At 32.0% G+C, this 19512-nt stretch overlaps 1 protein-coding gene across 5 annotated transcripts; it reads right to left on the bottom strand.

The window, feature by feature from the left end:
• Positions 1-588: 588 nt before the first annotated feature.
• On the bottom strand, positions 589-19461 carry LOC105325379 (excitatory amino acid transporter-like). Of its 5 annotated transcripts, none has more exons than XM_066077966.1 (12): positions 19345-19461; positions 9828-9985; positions 9637-9711; positions 9013-9135; positions 8433-8520; positions 8293-8335; positions 7494-7605; positions 5622-5748; positions 3951-4184; positions 2942-3136; positions 2395-2529; positions 589-1042 (listed from the first exon to the last, which is right to left on the bottom strand). In XM_066077966.1, exons 2-12 carry the CDS (start codon positions 9970-9972, stop codon positions 856-858), a joined length of 1464 nt encoding a protein of 487 aa, XP_065934038.1. In that variant the 5' UTR covers positions 9973-9985; positions 19345-19461; the 3' UTR covers positions 589-855. The 5 variants fall into 5 exon arrangements, 4 of the variants coding, with proteins under 4 accessions (XP_065934038.1, XP_034338031.2, XP_065934039.1 ...); XM_034482140.2 differs by lacking the exon at positions 19345-19461 and adding an exon at positions 16070-16215; XM_066077967.1 differs by lacking the exon at positions 19345-19461 and adding an exon at positions 16087-16173.
• Positions 19462-19512: the final 51 nt, after the last annotated feature.

Here is a 19512-nt window from a genome sequence, read left to right as displayed (position 1 = left end):
TTTAATCTTGGATTATGAACGCTTGAAAGGAATTGGGTATATAAAGATTGGATTGTGCGAACCCGGACGTTGGCTCTGCTAAACTTGAGAAATGAATTGAAATGGAACTGACTGAACGCAAAGTTCTGTTGATATTATCAAAATTTAAGTGTGTTGTCTATCATTTCTTTCAAACACTTCGTTTCTATATAAGTAGTAATAGTTTAAATGCTTTTCTAAATATGGACCGTTTGTGGTAATTGAAATTAAATATAATTATGGAAAAGTTTGACTCAATTTATAAAGAACTTTTAGTTTTAGAAATTAGATAAAACTTAACTAAGACACATTTGCCAATCATATCAGTTATTGCAATAAAAAGATGTTCACATCACACTTATAAGTGACGATTTGTACAAAATGCGTCTTTGACTGAAAAGGACAAACCTGTATGAAAATCGGCATATTCCATCATTTGTAACGCCCAAATTCTAGTATCATTGAGCAAAATTAATAATATAGAATAGATGTTTGCAGTGGTCTGCGTGTCGTTACTGTGAAAAAGTTTTAATAACATTGTATATTACAATTCTTTTAATGAGTAGAATCCATTACATGTTTAAACCATTTCAAAACCATTGTTTGTAAACTCTTATTTTGTCGCCAGAAACAAGTTAAACATTGCTCATAGAGAACTACAATAAATATATTGCTACACCGGATGTCGTGATAAAAATCAATTCTCTTACGACTTGTCCCTGTTCACAAGGACAAGTATTTCAGAGTAATTGAGCAGTTTCTCTTGTTTCCTTATAACTGTCCTTTTGCCGGTCTGAGCTCCATTTTATCGCTATTTGATAACATAAATACACAAAATCAATGCTCTAAAGACGTGTCCTTGTTCACAAAGAAACGTATTTCTGAGTCGTAGAGTGGTGTCTCCTGTGTGTTCTTATAACTGTCCATTTCCTGGTCGGAGTTAAGACTTGTCTTACAGAGTCTCTCCACCATCACTGCTCCCAAGATGATTGTCAGAGTATTGCTTGTCGATCTAATCCTATCGCTACAAAAATTTGAAAAAATATATATCAATACAATTTTTTATCTGAAAAAATGTTAAGATTTAATATACCGGCATCATCACTTATAAGTGCTGGATGAATAGTAAGCTTTATTGAATCTTGCCAATAATTTAATTCCGGTTGTAATGTTTAACTTAGAGGAATATAGACTCGAGTTAGGCTCTATATTTATTATTTTTTCTGTTTAAATGTAAAAATTGGTTGATCTTTTGTATACTTTGTAAAAATTGAAAATCAAATTTTGAATTACAAGCCGGATACAGAAATTGAAATTCTTTTTTTGTTTTGTAAACAAAGCTCGAGTTTTGTCACTGTGAAAAATTTTGTTGTATGAGTACTAGTTTTAATTAAATGGTACTTTCTGTTGTTAATGATATTATTTATGTACACATTCAATCAGTTGATTTTGTTTCTTCTATATCATATTGTCAAAATAATGGTAATCTCATTACTTTACATTATTTGCAAGAAATATAAGACTCGAGCTTGGTTTACAGATCGATGAATATTTACATCTGTATCTCACTTGTAACTTGGGTTTAAACATTTAATGTTTGGTCAATCATGTACATTGCACAATAATATAATTTTATATGTATACAAAATAGAACACAAATACATTTTTGATATCAAATCGTGTCTATTTCACTTCTTTTGACTTAACAGCATATTATGTTTCGTTTAATGTATCTTTCTTCACAATATGACGTGTACAATCTGTTTTTCTGTTAAATCTTAATGCTTTTCTTGTTCAAATTAACGTCATTACGCACACCATATTATGACACGTGTTAAATATGATAAACGTAGAATGTAGATGAAATTTTCAGCCAATAAAACAAATAGTTTAAAAGTAAGATATTAGCAACTCTGTTCGCAGATGTATCCTTTGTGTTTTCCTAAGTTTTACACTAAACGCTACTTCTAATAATTGCCTCTGTAGTCAACAATTTAGAAACTTTAACATTTTAAACTTTAGGCATAACATCGAAATCGTCGTACGAAATCAAAGTTAGTTGTCCATATACACAGATTCCAGCTATAAATAAACAAAATGCAGCATTCGTACATTGGAGTCACTGGTTTTTAATACTGTGATTCATTGACATATTTTAAAAAATGAATTTAATACAACCTTTTAAAGTATTTTTTACCACTCTAGAGCTATAAGAAGGCCAATGCTGTGGACTTGGATGTCTATAGAAAAAAAATTGAAAAAAGCATGGAGGTGGAGACTTACCTGTACCACTCTAGAGCTATAAGAGGGCCAATGCTGTGGACTCAGATGTCTATGGATGAAAATTTGATTGAGGTATGGGGGGGGGAGACTTACTTGTACCACTCTAAAGCCATAAGAAGGCCAATGCTGTGGACTTGTATGTCTATGGACGAGAGCACCACTAGTATGGAGACCACACTGCTACTCGGAACAGAAGGCGTGGCCATGGACCCAGCTGTCGACAGAAGTCTAAAATAGACCAATCAGTCGACAGGATAGACATTTATTTATATATCCCGATAAAATGTTTACTGAGAATATTTTAGCCCTAAGGAGACTGTCCCATTGATTATAAGATTCCATACAATGTAAAATTGTAGCTTACACCAAATTTTTAATGTCATTTATGAATAGGAAATAAGCCTTTGTGTTAAATTTCGATATAGTGATTGATAATTAAGTAACATTTTTGTGCTAGAAATGAATATAAGTTATAGAGACTATATAGTATTTTTTGTATAAAGACAACATTTTAGACGAAAACAGATTGGTGTGTAGGTAAAACGGATTTTATTATTATAATATCGCACAAATTGCCTGAAATAGCAAATTTTTAGAACTTGATGATGTGGTAATATAGCGAGCCTTCGTCCAAACTTACCCAATGATGACAACTTTAGAAGTATCCAGTATCATTCCATCTAACTGAGCCAAGAAAAGAGCTGACAGACAGATGAACAAACAGCTCCCGCATCGCTCTAGCGAGGCCCCAAGAGGAACGAAAAAGTTTGAAACCCTCTTGTCAACGTGAAGATTTTCATCCAAAGTTTTTAACATTTCCGGTATGCCTATAGCACTACAATGTTTAATTCATCAAGATTTAGCGCTGGAGTAATGTCACATTGACATTTTTATGTTTCACTGTATTTGCTAACAGTTTTTTGAAATCAAGTTATTCAAATCACCATTGCTATCTACTGTGACCTATTAGGTTTATTACTGATTGAAAACAGAAAAATTTCGGGTTGATCGATCGGCTTTGCCTCGATTGTTCAATCCGATAGAAGTCTGTAGTCAGTCAGTTACACACCTAATAAGTGCTTTGTATTCCCGACAACTATCAAGTTTGATATTTATTAACAAAAAGTGATGATCTTCGCAAATTCATACAAAAGTGGCCTTACCTCTTGGCCAATATACATGTATCACAATCAATCTGTTCAAAATGATCATTTTCACAGGTGAAATACCTTTTGACATTCTGTATTGCGCCTTTGTGTACGAACAATGTTTTGTTGCATTTCAATTTTAAACGTAATCTCCCTTTCCTCCACAGAGGTTTATGTAAATTTTGTCGCTGACATTTTATTCTGCTCTCCAAACATAACAATGTGATGTCAATTTAAAGGGTACTCACTCCTTTTAAAAGTTATTTCAAAGGGCAACTACTCTAAATATTTGAAAAACTTACGTAACACGGTTTCTGTATTTAACAATATGCAATGTCGAGATTAGTATGGGAATCGAAGCCAATGACGACCATATTAATGAATATGAATTCTCGCCAGACGGACACAGAAATATATCATTTGGTCAAGTATCAGGTTTAAACCAATAAATGATAACTAATTCCGAGGGAAAACAATCTTGTATAGAAGTAAGAAACTTACGAGCTTGGAGGAGCAAATACAGTTAACCACGGTCTCAAGCAATACCCCATGAAATACAGTGGATTTTTTCTGGTAGTGAAGAAATAGGTGAGTGGGATAAGGACCAACTGGTGGAAAGCGATGCCGATAGAGTGTGCTAGAACAAACATCCCCATACTGGTGAACACACTCTCTATGTCGGAAGCTTTCAGTAGGGCGGTGGTAATGAGGCTTGCCACACCTACAGGAGTCAACCTGACAGTAAAAGAAAAGAAGAAGAAAGACATCTTTACAAAGAAAACGTCAATCAAAAAGCTGATATCTCTGACAGTTGATAGAGGCGGTGATATTTCTGACATATACTTAAAGATAACGAAAGTACTAGTGTTTCACAGTCTTGTTTGCAATGTAAATTGCCTTGCACGACGTCTACAAATGTCCCTTAAACAACCATAAGCATCCTCAATTCGGCACACACGATTTTTCATTCACATAGCCAGATCGTCTAATGTAACTGGTACATGAACCGATTTCACGGAGATTAAATGGAGATAAAAACAAATAAAATTCATATTTAACAAGACAAAATAAATGGTAGATGTCATAACAGAGGTTAGATATATTAATGATGGTCTCATTTTTACAAACAGTACGTTTGTTAGTAACCATATGTATTTCCTACCAGTTTTTTGAACAGAAAAAAGCACATGCTTGTTCCTAGACATTTTTTAAATATGATATTGCAAAAGTATTACAAAATTTGCATGTGAACGGGTTTTGAGACGACATTGTGCTCTATATTTGCTATTATTGAATATGTGAAAACCCTGATATATTTGAGATGATTTTAAGAAATGACAGGAATTGTAAAACATCTCGATTTTTTTAGTTTCGAATTTTATTATCATACCTGTATGTTATGATTATTTTTTTAATTTGTGAAAAAGGCTAGCAGAAATTGGACCTTACCGAATATGGTCTTTTCTTTTAAAAATTCACTTAAGAGATCTACGTTCACTTTATTTACCGACAGTTAATAAAAAAAAAACTAAGTTGACGTTTCTAAAACTGAAAAAGGTTGAGAGTTAATAATGAAGCTAGCTAAATCAACATATAGTTTATAAAAAGCTGATATTTCTGACAGTTAAATGAAATAAAAATACATTAGCAAGTTAATTGACCTGGGGATGTATTTTGCATTTGATAAAGGTAGCCAAGTAAATGGTTCCGGCAGCATGTGACAAAAAAATAATATTTATGCTCATTATTTATAATAAGTTGATAAGGATATTTTTGCCAGTTGATAAAGATTTATGATATTTTTGACATATGTACAATGAGTAAATACATACGTTTAATTTTTAATGCAGTGGTTAAGAGGAGTTGCGCTTACAAACTGTTCATTAATATAATCGTTATACATGTATGACTAAAATTATAAGTTCAAAATGACAGGTATTGTAAACAGAAAAAATTGAATTAAAATGCTCGGTTTTATGAACATCTACACATTGTGTTCTACAATGTACATTCATACAAACTTTCACGAAATTCTGACAGCGATAAAAGAGTAGTTACGTTTATACAATAGAACTGACAAATTGACTGACGGACAAGTCAAAAACAGTATACTCCTCCCTACTTTGTTGCGTTTAAGCTGACATTTCTGTTGAAATAGTATGGAAAAATCACCATATGATCCAATTTAAGAGACTGGCAACTAAAATATAGATGGTCTCAAAGAACGTGATGAAAGGTTCGGCTCTCTCCTCTAGGTTACTGGCCGTGACACCAAACATCAGGCACGCAATGATAAGACCTGGCGACAAGAAAAAAAAGGCAGATTTAATTCAAACAATTTTTTGGGGGTTGATTTTAATCAATCCTCCTATGCAATCACTCTGGCAAACCGAAAGTAAAACAGTGTGTGGACCTAAGCACAAATTATCACCGCTAACAAAACATAGTACTTGAAAATAATCAATAGATTCGTATTAATGTTTCCTAAAAAAATAGTCACATTTTTAATGGTACGAACTTTTAGATATTTTTGTAGTCGTCTGTAGTCGTCTGTACTCCTGTACGCCAGAGTTCGATTATAGCGGTAGCGTTTGGAATCAAAGACACATTAGCCAATCTAAATATAGAACTAGTACTGTTGTTTGTTAAAAAATGCTTTGATACACTTTTCCAGAAATATTTCGATTACTAGTACATGTGTTACATTGAAAGTTTAAAATTTATCAATTTAAACTTAACTATAACAGTAAAACTGCAATAGATAAGTTTAAATTGATAAATTTTACACAATTAATGTAACACATGTACATGATACATCGTAGAGTTTGATGGCGTTAATTCCATCTTTGAATGTTACACAACGTGATTCATATGGGGTTTTCGTCTATAACTCGGAATATTCAAACAGTACTATAAGAAACTACCTGCCATGCGAAATAACGAACTAGTTTGTCGATATCAAACTGAATAGTAAATATATCAATAAAATCAACTCCCTTCAGTACTGCAGTACTTTGATTAAGTTCTTGAGTTAAAAGATTCTATACGAAACATCAGGGACGAACGGGTCTAAAACAATCCTTGAATGGTTGTCTATGAACGGGTCTAAAACAATCCTTGAATGGTTGTCTATGAACGGGTCTAAAACAATCCTTGAATGGTTGTCTGTGAACGGGTCTAAAACAATCCTTGAATGGTTGTCTGTGAACGGGTCTAAAATAATCCTTGAATGGTTGTCTATGCATTTTAAAGCTTTATTATGATTGACAGTGACAGTAATGCAGAACAAAAATATTGTTTTGCCTCGAACTAGAATGTCTTGACGTCATTGGATGAATCGCGTCACGTGGTTGCCTTATATATTTCTTTAGAGGGCAAGCGTTAAACTTAATACGGCAACATGGTGGGTGTAACGTTATTTGAGCTGATTTTTGAAACAAACGTTCAACTTTAAGCCCCAAAATATTTAGAGTGACCCCCTTTGACTGTGACGTAATATTATGATCATACAACAGCATCGAGGTATGCACAAACGACTGACGAGTAAAGTAAAATTAATAGGGAATTAAGCTATGAATTTTATTGTTATATATTATCTTTTTTGGTTACATATCAAACTGTAGGTCCTCGACAAAACATAACACCTTTTAGGATTGTTACAGACTGTTTACAGAAGTTTGTGGTGTCAATAAAGTCCATTGAAGGCTCCGCCTCGCCTTCTATGGACTTTACCGACCCCACCTGTAAACAGTCAGTAACAAACCTAATAAGTAATACTAGTATTATTTGTGGGTCACATAACTAATGTTAAAATTTCTTATTTGTAACTGAAGTTCATGCCTGAATCTAAATTGTATTCACCGTAAATCAAAACTAAAATTTGCTTGACAGTGACTGGTATTCAAGGTCATCTAAATATTAGTTGTCATGGTGACTGTAATTCTTAGTCAAAATTTGTTGGATGTCACCATCATTCCAAATTAAACATGATAAGTATTCGCCCTAATTCTAAAGTGTTGAGCGGAATTGAACGCTATCGCTTACCCATAGTGTTTACTCCACTCGTAGAAGACAGAACTTTCTGCACCTCTATGATACTGCTATTTGTACTGTTTATTGTCACCGTGTCAGAGATGTGTGAATATTTCGTTAGGGTCTAAAACAAAAAAGAAATTGTTGTGGTCGGATAAGTTCGTGTTCTGCTGTTTGAAGGTATTTTCTTATTATGATATCGGATTTGATTTGTCTAAATAATTAAACTGAATAGCCATATTTACAGTGTTTATAACAGATTTTAAAGTGGCATGGTCACGATTTTGGTCAAGAATTATTTTTTTCGATTTTAATGTTTACAATGCTTCAGAAAGGCATTTTTAATAGACAACCAAAATTTGAGTGTCATCTGATGAGTTAAAAACGAGTTACAGAGCTTGCAATTCTTCTCTATGTAAACAAAGCGTTTGTTTACATTTTGAATGTTGAAGTAAAATTTCAAGTTTTAGACCTAAAATGAATGTATTAATCGTTAGGAACTGTTTTTTATGCTTAAAATGAATGATAACATAGACAAACCAGCTTGAAAAAGATTTTTACCGGTATATTCGACCTATGTAAACAAAAACAGGGCACGAGCCTTGTTTACATAGGTCGAAGAATTGTGAGCCCTGTATTTTGCTTAAAACTCAACGACTGGCACCAATTTCATTTGACCATTAGAACAAAAATTGACCAAAATCGTGACGATGCCCCTTTAAGGAATGATGACCCCTTTTAAAATATTAAATGTATACCCTGTTTTGCAAACTCATAATGGCATTTATACAGAATAGTTAAAGTATATTACCTTTTGAAAACAAGCTGTGACGATATTATCAGGAAATAAATTCCTGAAATAAATAAAAAAGGTCCATATCATATGTTTAAGCGGATCTTATAATTAAAAGATTACTGTCCGTTAAATTTGAAAGCATAAATCCTTCCTACCTGATCATGTCGGCAAACATGTCACTGGTTTCGATGTTTCTCCCTACGGTAGTCCGGTCTTTGGACATCGACAGATTGACGTGCTTCCCTGTATACATGTACAACAAATGACTTATATGCGGTTACTAAACAAGAAGAGAGAGAGAGAGAGAGAGAGAGAGAGAGAGAGAGAGAGAGAGAGAGAGAGAGAGAGAGAGAGACTTACCAAACACATCAAATTACCAAAAAACAAATGTAATTTATGAGACAACATAGAATGAACAAACTTAGACTAGTATTTATTATGTGTTACAAACATTTATCTGATTGATTAAATGTCTTTAAAGTCGAGCCTCGTATAATAGACACACTTTATTAGCGAGTTATAAATCTAACAATTGTTTTTACATGTATTAAAAACATAGACAATTTTTTGTGAATGAACTCGAAATTATTTGAAAAACACACAAGGTAAAGACACTTTGTCAGTTGTGTTGCAGTCTGAATTTTGTCTTAAGGAGATTTAGACGACAAATACGTCACATGTTTAATCTAATGACGTCGCGTCATGTCAACCCGAGGCAAAACAGACGCTAATTACCCGGCTGAATGAGAATAAAGAGGATGATAGCTATGACAGCCCCTACAGCTGTAGTCACCAGGATATAGCAGAAACTGACGGCACCCAGGCGTCCGTTGGTTCTAGCGTTCATTGAGGCTGTTCCTGGAGTAAACAAATTATAAAGAGATTATTTCTTATTTCAAAAAAGTGTTTTAAGAGACAATAGATTGATGGAGAAAACTGTAATTTCTTAGAGCTTTTTAAGAGATGCACTGAACAATCTAATCGCTATTTGTATTTTAACTATTAATGTGTTTATGCAAAATGGAAGGAAATGACTTGTTCGTAACTGAAAAGTACTTCAAAAGAAAGGTGTGGTATGTTGTATCATTAAGTGATGATTAGGTTGCCTGATAGGATAGCAAATGTGTTTTAATTGCTAATCTTAAATACTACCAACCTGTTGCAAACATCCTGTTTACAATCAATTTATTTGGATTATTGTAAATAATAATAATAATAATAATAATAATAAAATGTAGATAAAATCAAATTAATGGGTCCGGAGAGAAATTGAAGTCGAAACACTCGAGTGTTATTTATAAATACGTATACAAATTGTTTAATCAAAGCTTTTTAGGATATATTGGAGTTTCTGCTTACCTGTAATAATACTGGACACAATGAGAGGAAGAATCGTCATCTTTAACAGACGCATGTATATCTCCCCAGGAAGACCTGATCAAGAAATAAATAGTTATTACATATCCGCATGAAAAAAGACTTGTTAATGTCGATTTTAAGACAAGTTGATAAAATCAACGGACAGAAGTAGTATATGGGCCATTAATTACCAATCCAAGTTAGGGTATCAATGGACGGTTTTGCAGATCGCAGTCCAAAACCAAAGGCAAAGCCCACCACCACACCGATCAACACACTTATAATTAGTGCGTTACGGGACAGAAATCCGAAACACTTAGACTGGTGGTCAGTCATGATGCTTTGCAGGCTGCAATAGACAACGAACATTGACGAGTTGAACCTTGTAGATGAAAGCTCAGGTAAGCATGAAACAATTATTTAATGGCTGGATGAAAAATATGTAATCCTTATCATATATATATATATATATATTATATGTATTAACTACCCTGCAAACAATAGCCCCAGTAAGAATTTCTCACTTAAGGCTTTGTGGGGTGGGTTTTTTTTTTACCTGTTCTTTTAATAATTTAAATTACCCATTACAAACTTAGGTGAATTACTAATTTTTTATTTAAATTATGTTTATCGAACGGGGCTGGGGTCAATTACAATGGAAAGTAATTAATCAAATTACAATTACTTGCTTAAATTCTTCAATTAAATTACTGTTACCATTACAAGAGTTTTCAAATGTAATTAATTAAATTACAATTACTTTGCAGATGTAATTAATTAAATTACAAATTACATTTTCATCAAAATTTACTAAAACCATGATTTATTTACAACACATTAACATTTAAGGAGGTATGTCTATAATATGAATAAAATTTCCTCATAATCGAAACAATTTCACTTTTTGAGAATTTGCTAACTACTCTGATAAGTTACAATTTTTGGAAAGAAAAAATATATATTTGGTTTTATTGTTTATTAAAATGCGGGTATTGGTAGTCACAATACGGAGGTGTCCCATACCACCTTAATATTCAATGAACAATTAAAAGTCATATCCCCTAACCTACACCTCCTATGCCACTTTAAGTATTTCCTGCATGCAAAACTATTATATGAAAACTTTCTCCTTTGCATTTTTATACACTATTTTTTTATTTGTAAATACAATGCGAAAATACAGTTTAAGATGGCTTACCTCTGATAGAAACGACATTTTGTTGTATTAAAAGGATTTAATCGACGGCAAATTATGACTTACTCCATAGCCGAGTTTTTCTCATATTTTTTTATCCCTAATTTGCAAATTGTTCACTTATTTGACATATGTATAGGTTATTTATCATTATATCTTTCATTATCAGATAATTTACAGTTAATTTGAGTGACTTTTCCCAGGTGTGTTATTTAACATTAAGCTAAGGTAGAGGGCAGACTATAATTGTTATCAAAACACAATTCACGGTGTGTTCCCGTTTTGCACACATTTGATAATTGGGTATATAACAATAGGTGTGATTGATGTTGTGATAGCAATTATAGTCTGCTTTCGGTCAAAGATTTTACCTGGGTGTTTACCTGTGTTTTATCAGCACCTTAACGATAAAACAAGAAGTAATAGATATTTTGTTGTGTTTTAGGTCTAATAACTATCACCATTTTTTTCGTTTGATAAAATAAAGATAATGATATATTTAAAAAGTCTTCAATTTCCGCACACTGATAAAAAAAATAATGATTAGATGATTTGACTTTCAAATTTTTGTCCATTTACCTTAAATATAAAACAAAATGAATCAGGAAAAATTGCTGATCCAAAGCCAATTGGAAGCTGATTCAATGGATAATTATATGATAATGGGGAAAACTACATGGACAGTCTTATGGGTACTCGTGTCTCTTTTTACAATCGATTTGCAAATTATGTAAAACGCATGTTTATAATTGATTGTTTGGTATCAACAGAAAGAATATTATGAAATAAAACAGGTCTTTATCACAAAATATTTCAATCTTTGAAGTATCGACCTTGACAGTAGTTCTTATGACATCACCGCTTTAGTATATGACGGGTCACTTTCCAGTTTTTCAAATTAGAGGTTAAATACATAAAAAATCTGACAAAAATAATATTTTAATATTGATGCGATATAACTCAAACTGAAAAAGGTTGAAAATGCATGAATTAGGTCGATATGTTTTGTGAAATAATCTTTACAGTTTTGAAGCATATAAAATTGCCGATTTATCATCATACAGTTTGTCTATTTCTCCGATTATTCAAGCCACAACATAAATGAAAAATATTAAACAGCGTTTTCACTAGACACATCTCCTCCATTTTTGTCAGCAAAAGCAATAATTAAATATTAACGTATGATATTTTCTAATCAAACTTTTAGCGTGTACATGTACCTCCTATAGGCAGTCAGTTAAACAAAGGTGCTACATATTCAACATGTTTGCAATAATCTTTCTTATTTAAAAAAAATAATGAAATTGTTCATGACCAAATTGATGTTTGAAATCAAATTCATGAATATGGATGGTAATTATTATGTAAATGTGCTTTTATGCAAGTTATATTGTAACATAAAATAAATGTAAATATAAATTGCGAGTAGGTCCATTGTATTGTTTATTAGTCAACAGCTGTACAGCTCATAGACATATACAATTAATATACACATGTTATAATACATATACTGGTCACTTGAAAAAGGCAAGTTTATACAAGAAGTTTTCTGATTACAAAAGCATTCTTAATATATTTACCTAAATTGCACAAATCCTTTACATTTTGTGTTGACAATAATAGAATTAATTTAAAGACAGAGGGTTTAATATAATAAAACTTCTTAAGGAATTTTTCTCTTAAGTTACAGTAATAGGGACATTTCAATATAAAATGATATTCATCTTCTATATCTAATGTACATAGAGGACATAAACGTCTTTGTAATGGAACATTGTTATATCTGCCAGTTTCGATGGTAAGACAATGGGATGATAATCATAATTTACATATAAGTTTCTTATATTGTAAAGGAATTCTTTTTGTTAGATATGACTGCAAGGTACAATGATCAACTAGATATCTATAGATTGTACATTTGGAAGAGGCATTTATGTCAGCTAGTAAAGACTGTTTAAAATTATCAAAAATACGTTGCTTGGCGATCGTTAAAATAATTTCGGGCTTTTCAAAAAATTGGTTTTCCCATAAGTTCATTAGCCCAATACTTGTTAACATATTCTTGATCTCTGCAGCCCAGTTTTTACATTTGTTTTTACCTAAAGTTTCATTATACATATTAACATAACATGAATTCAAAATGCAATTTCTTGATGATAAAAGTTTCATCCAGTATCTTAAAATACGTATTTTTCTGATACATTGCAGAGGCATTCTGCCCAATTCACAATAAATAACTGCATTAGATGTGCCCCTTTTAACATTAAGTATGTTTTTACAATAATTAAGATGAATTTTTTCTATATCTGGGGCAGAATGAAAGCCCCAGACTTCACAACCGTAGTAAGCAATGCTTCCTACATAAGTGTCAAAAAGGGACAAAAGCGTAGTAAAATTAAGACTCATATTACAACATTTCCTTTTCAGTGCAAAAAGCGCCTTCATACATTGTAATGACAATTGTTTCTGCGTAACATGAAATTTGCCATTGTAATTCAACAAAAGTCCTAGATAACAAAAACTGTTCACTACTTCAATTTGTTCACACTTAAAAAACCACACATCTTCTGTTCGCAAAATTCCCCCATTTCTAAAAACCATTATTTTTGTTTTGTTTACATTAACCGTTAACGACCATTTCTCTGTATAATTTTCTAAAGTATTCAACATTGACTGTAAGTCAGCAGCAGACTGAGCAAAAATAACCATGTCGTCTGCGTACATCAGTAAAAATAAGGATAGCTCTTTTCTCCTACTAAATTTCGAAAAAAATACTTTAGGATTAGATTTCCTTATTGTTTCTAATAAATTGCCCTCTTCATTAAGATATTTTCTCTTGATTCTTCGTTCCAATATTTTATATTGCCTTTTACTTGATTTTAATAATTCATGATTTTCTAACGATTTACTTTTGTTAAAGTCAGCTAGCGCTTTACGATAAATATCATATAATCGCTTACATTCAGCAGTAAACCATGGTCGGTCATGTCTAGGTTCAACATTATCTATTTGTCTACTACTCTTATTGACATGACGAGGACTGGGCACCTTATGAAAGTCAGACATCAGAAAAGACAATTCATTTACAAAAGTTTTGACACCGTTTTCTAACCCTGTATTACTAGATAAATCATCCTGTACTAAACATTCCTCTAATCTATACACATTTTGCTGCAGTGTCAATTTACTATCATTTACTAAATCTTCCTTCCAGCGATATCTTACGTGATCATGACTACTGAATGAATTTCCTTCTGACTGATTCAATGCTATGTTTATACCCGTTCTTAGTTCGATGTGCAATGGTGCGTGATCAGAATAAGTGTTAAAATTACAAACTATGAACTTATAAAAGTAACTAAATATATCAGGTGTGCTCAATACATAATCAATAACACTACATCCATTGGCACCACAATATGTAAAATCGTTAGCCATATTATCTACATGTCTGCCATTTAGAATTCGTAACCCACTTTCAATACACATCTGAATCAACTTAAGCCCATAGGCATTCACTGCTTTGTCTGGACACACACGGTCACTTAATCTATCGTCCTCCTTGTAATTACAGATAGGTGATATAAAATCAGAGATTTGTTCATGAACATTATCACATTCAATATAATCATTTAACACCGAGCACCTACTATTCAAGTCTCCGACAATAATTACTTTACCTTTCTCGGAGTATTTAGCAATTTGATTCTCTAATTCATAAAAAATATCACAGTTATATTGCTTGAAAAATGAGGATTTATCCGGCGGAATATAGATACAACATATGTATAAACATTCATTAGACTCTATTACATCACCGTTAATCTTTAGCCAGCAAATTGTGTCGAAAATAACATCAGCTATTGTAATATGTTTCCGAAACTCATCCCTTATACATAAGGCCATCCCACCTCCTTGTTTAGATCTAGAAAGTGATCTTGGTATGAATCTACATGTAAACCCCGGTACATTGAAATCAAATTCATTTTCTATCCAACATTCAGACAAAAATATCTGAGTAGATATGTTTTATTTATTTTATTGTCAATTGCCCTTGCAGGTATTGGGATATAGACTATAGCAATTAAGCAATTATCTCACCTGGTCAAATTCCCGTTTCGCACACGTTTTTTCGATACCTAATTTTGAAATGTGTGCAAAACGGGAACAAACCCAATTCACATCTGTTGTTCTCTACCTAATTATTAAATGTTTGCTATTAGAGAACACACCTTGTGGACATGTAAGGCATCCAAAACTTAAAACTCATTTGAAACCATGCATTTTAGCTCTATGTATTTTAGGTTATCAATTATAAAGCATGGCTTAATAGTTTATATAATTTCGATAACACTGATTTTGTTTGTAAATTAAACAGTTATATTTTAAACTTACCCAATGAAGCTTGACACACTATTCATTCTAATAAGAAGGGAAATAAGTATTTTTTAAGAAAAAAAGATATCAAGCAAATCATCAAATGCATGTACTTAATTTAATATGGGAAACTTATCATTAAATATTGAATCACTGAAAAATCAATTTTGAAAAATATTTAGTATGATATATATAATAATAGTTCAATGCTTTTTAACTTCTCTTCTTAACTCGACCTTGTACCATTATAAGTGTGGTGAAAAGTGGGTAGTGGACAGCTTCATATTTATATGTACATCAGTGTGTAATTGAAAGTAATTGAAAAGTAATTGGAATTACATGCCTTTTTTAAAGTAATTAATTAAATTACCATTACATGTAATTGAAAATTTGGCAGAACTTTTGTGATCTAACATATAGATACTAAGCCATTAAACTTAATCTATAACGCACTTAGAATAACCAACAACACGAACAATTGATATTGTCAATTTATATATACTCTTTTGAAAAAAAACCCCTTTTTGAGCCACTAAGATGCAGGTACAGATAAACATATATCAAATCCTATCCACGTTAAATGATCGTGAGATCAACACTTTTGATGTTTGCCATATAATACACAAAAATCACCTTAAAAACATTAAAAAAAAAGTAATGCAAGATAATTCAGAATTCTTAAAATTTTGTTTTTATCATTCTTTTATTTAAGATTGGATTACGAATTTTTGTGAAGTTATGCTATCATTGCTCTATAACTTGACTGTTTTAATGAAATAAAAGAAGAAGATAGGCGGCAATATAAGTTTTCCATGAATGCGGTTCCGATCGTGATTAAGAAACGAAAAAGTATTCACTTACTACTACGTAAGACACACCTTTGGATATCATCTGCTCATTTAAATCCCTTTATCTGAGGATATTGTAACGATATATATTCTATATCGCGACAATTAAACGTACAAAATGTCGAGATTGTAGAAAATATGAATAGATTTTGGTTTTATGACTCATAAATGAGAGGAAAGACTATGATAAGATATTCACAATGTATATATGCCATTACGTTTTAACACACCATCTTGATGCAAGTGATCAGGTTTTGTTTTTCTCTAGATTGTGTGCACGCATTTCTTAAATCAATTGGCCGAATTTCAATGTAACAATTATAAAAAGACTCAATATTTAATGATCTACTTCTTCAGCTAGTATAATTTAATCAGAAAATTAAAATCATTTTATTGCAATTTCATTTAATGGTACGATCTTTTGAAATACGAGTAAACCTTTGTAAATAATTGAGATATAAACAGAAGTAAAGGACCCAAACCCCTTGGTGGGACTTTACTTTTCTTGAAGTACACACAATTTAGCTGTTTTAACTTACAAATTTATTTCCTTTTGGATAAATAAAATATGTCATGGAATCTAATAGAACAGATATATTTTCCAGCTTCGAGTACAACGTTCATCACTTTTTTTCTTCGATGGCATCATTAAAATCTTCAATACTTGATTTTGACGATTTTGCGGGTGTGACTGATCAGCAGAGGGTGCTCACTCCTCCATGGTACCTTATCCTATCTCAATTTTTTTTTTTAGAAAATCATTTTAAAAATGATATATCATCTTCACTATTTAAGGAAGCTTGCATGGTGATCCGACAAATTGTAGCATTGTAGTTCTTAAGAAAAGTGTTTATTATTTCCCTATATTATTCCCTATTATATCTTTGGGCTCCATAAGTTGTACGGGGGTAATGTAATTCTATTTTAAATAAAGGTTTTGCCCGTTCGAGAAAATATATTTGTTTTAGTTTAAAACATGAAATCAAGAGCCCGTATGTGAAACCTGAAATCGTACAGGGTCCGTAACATAAATTAAATGTTCCGTTCCCGACGATAGAGAGAGAAAAACGAAGAGACAGGTAGACGGACGAACGGACAGACTGACAAACAAAACAGGATGGAAGGCAAATCATAAATCCACACGAAATCTCTTTTTATAACTAGTATATAAAATTTGGTTAGAACAATTGGAACATTATGTCATCCAAACGATATATATCAGTACTATTGATATTAAAGCAACTCTGGTTTGTGAAATACATGAACATGTATGTCATAACCATACCCGTGATTTTGTGTTGATACTATAGCTATTTTGGGTAATTCTAAGTAATATCAATAAAATTGATAAGGTCTGTATTGAACATTTTCTATCAGGTCTTTTTAAGATACGTATAAAAATTAGTTTAGGATCCCCCCCCCCCACTTTTTAGCATTGGAACATGCAGGTAATTTGTGTACAGTTTTGTGTACAACTAAACTTCATCACATTCTGCTTATCAACATTACTCTTTCTTTTTGATGGGTTATTAAAAAGAGTAAACATTCAGCATAATTCCATATGACAGATGTATGAATCACTGCATAATGATTCAGAGGTTTATATGCATATCATTTACTTTAGCTGGAGAATTTCTTAGTTATTTCAGTGAGTCTACATGCTCAACCCCCCCACCCCCCCCCCCCCTCCCCGTTGATCATCTTTAACATGCGGTATGTAGAATCTGATCAGCCGACTAAGCTTGATCCCTAAAATGTAGTGCAACACATATTATAATGGCATGTACAAAAGCTATATACAGATTTTCATTTATTTCATTTAACCCGGTTAAAGAAATCAGCAATGACTACGACATCCATAGCTCTAAAAAACAATCCACAGCAATCGCTATCAATTAGCACGTGTAAACATATTTGCAGACTAGATTATTAAAGCTATACACGCTATAGTTTGCGTCAATTTTGAATAAAGGGGAAACTGTATGTGTTTGATTACGAATAAAAGTTACCTTTATGCTGTTAATTATAATGCTCAATTCGATCACGTAACAAATATATCAAATATTAAACAATAAAAAATATTTATTTTCCTGCCAGGAAAGTAATGCCTCCTCGTGAATATCAATCTATCACGTGATATCGACAGCTAAATTTAGTCTATCATACCACAACTGGTGAAGAGTCAACATCTTCATAATTGTGATAGTTTCACAAAGGAAAGGGTATTTTCAGTAAAGCATACATTTCTCCGATATACGAGTACAAAAAAAAGAAAAAAATACAAGCCTGTGAGTAGATATGAATACTTCCTTTAAAAAAATGACGTACACCTGTGTTTTTCCCCTATGTGCTATTTATAGATCCTATAAGTGTTAATGCAGAAGTAAGGGTATTGTGAATGACAAACGTATTTTACTCATTATACATGTATGTATTTCAAACTAACAACTGTTAAGCATATTAAAAATCAAGTTGGATATTTAATTAGGCAAAAAATAACGACCACCTAGTTCTCCGCGGACATGCGTAATGAGGTCGGTTTCGCTCTTCCTTCATCAATATTCATGAAAAGGTATATTTTCCTAGCAGAAAAATAAACAATTAAAAATCTATATCTTTGTAACGAGATGGAATTCACCATTGTAATTTACAGATTAAGGATAACTTTTATAACTAGACAAACACATGCGTTTTCACTGTCATTCAAAATTGACGCAAATTATAGCGTGTATAGCTTTAAAGAACCCATTAATATTGAAAACAAAACTTACATAGCGTAGTAAATCTTTGAGTAAGAGCTTTTAAAGTTTAAAGTTTAGAATTTTTGAGTATTTCGGTGGTTTTAATTTTTAAAACGGGTACTTGCCCTAAAGCCCGCCTTTTAAGGGGTCTACCTTAACAGTGTAGTCTTGTGGTAAGCGTGATTAAATTATTATATCTCGTCACTATGCTCTTGTCCTTGCTATGGGCTATAATTACTCGTAGCTCCGATATATGTCTTTGCATTAAGAAAGAACTTCAATAATAGTGAAGAATTTTATGACAGAATATGCATAGTGTTCGTCGTTCAAAACGGAAGACCTTTATAACAATTACATTTTGTATGAAATATGAAGATTTATTTAGAACTAATATTATATCGGTAAATAATATTTCAAATTTTTTTAATGATCCATCTGGATAAAGAATAATAGCAAAATGGAATAGGACTTGTAAATATACAAGGGACACGAAAAATGGTTAGCAAGTACAATGAATTACTTAAAAATACCAAAAATATTTAAGTACCTTTTTCAGTGGAAGGTAACAGTTATTCCGAGCACAAAGTTCGTTAAAAACCTTGTGAGATCTACAACAAACACGAACAAATACGAGTATGCAATACCGTTCGTTCGTAAAGTTCCGTGTATTAAGTTTGTACTACCTAACATCCGCAAGATATCCTGTAACTATTAT

Source organism: Magallana gigas, chromosome 3, assembly GCF_963853765.1.
Source record: "Magallana gigas chromosome 3, xbMagGiga1.1, whole genome shotgun sequence".
NCBI lineage: Eukaryota > Metazoa > Mollusca > Bivalvia > Ostreida > Ostreidae > Magallana > Magallana gigas.
Note: the sequence above shows the minus strand (reverse complement) of the source record. Positions and strands in the feature narration are given on the sequence as shown.

Excerpts from the sequence above, each read along its gene's own strand:
- LOC105325379 (XM_066077966.1), bottom strand. The coding sequence starts at position 9,972 with ATGACTGACCACCAGTCTAAGTGTTTCGGATTTCTGTCCCGTAACGCA. Across the intron at positions 7,606-8,292 it reads TCACAGCTTGTTTTCAAAAG|ACCCTAACGAAATATTCACA; the intron begins GTAATATACTTT and ends TTTTTGTTTTAG. Across the intron at positions 5,749-7,493 it reads GAGTGGAGTAAACACTATGG|GTCTTATCATTGCGTGCCTG; the intron begins GTAAGCGATAGC and ends TCTTGTCGCCAG.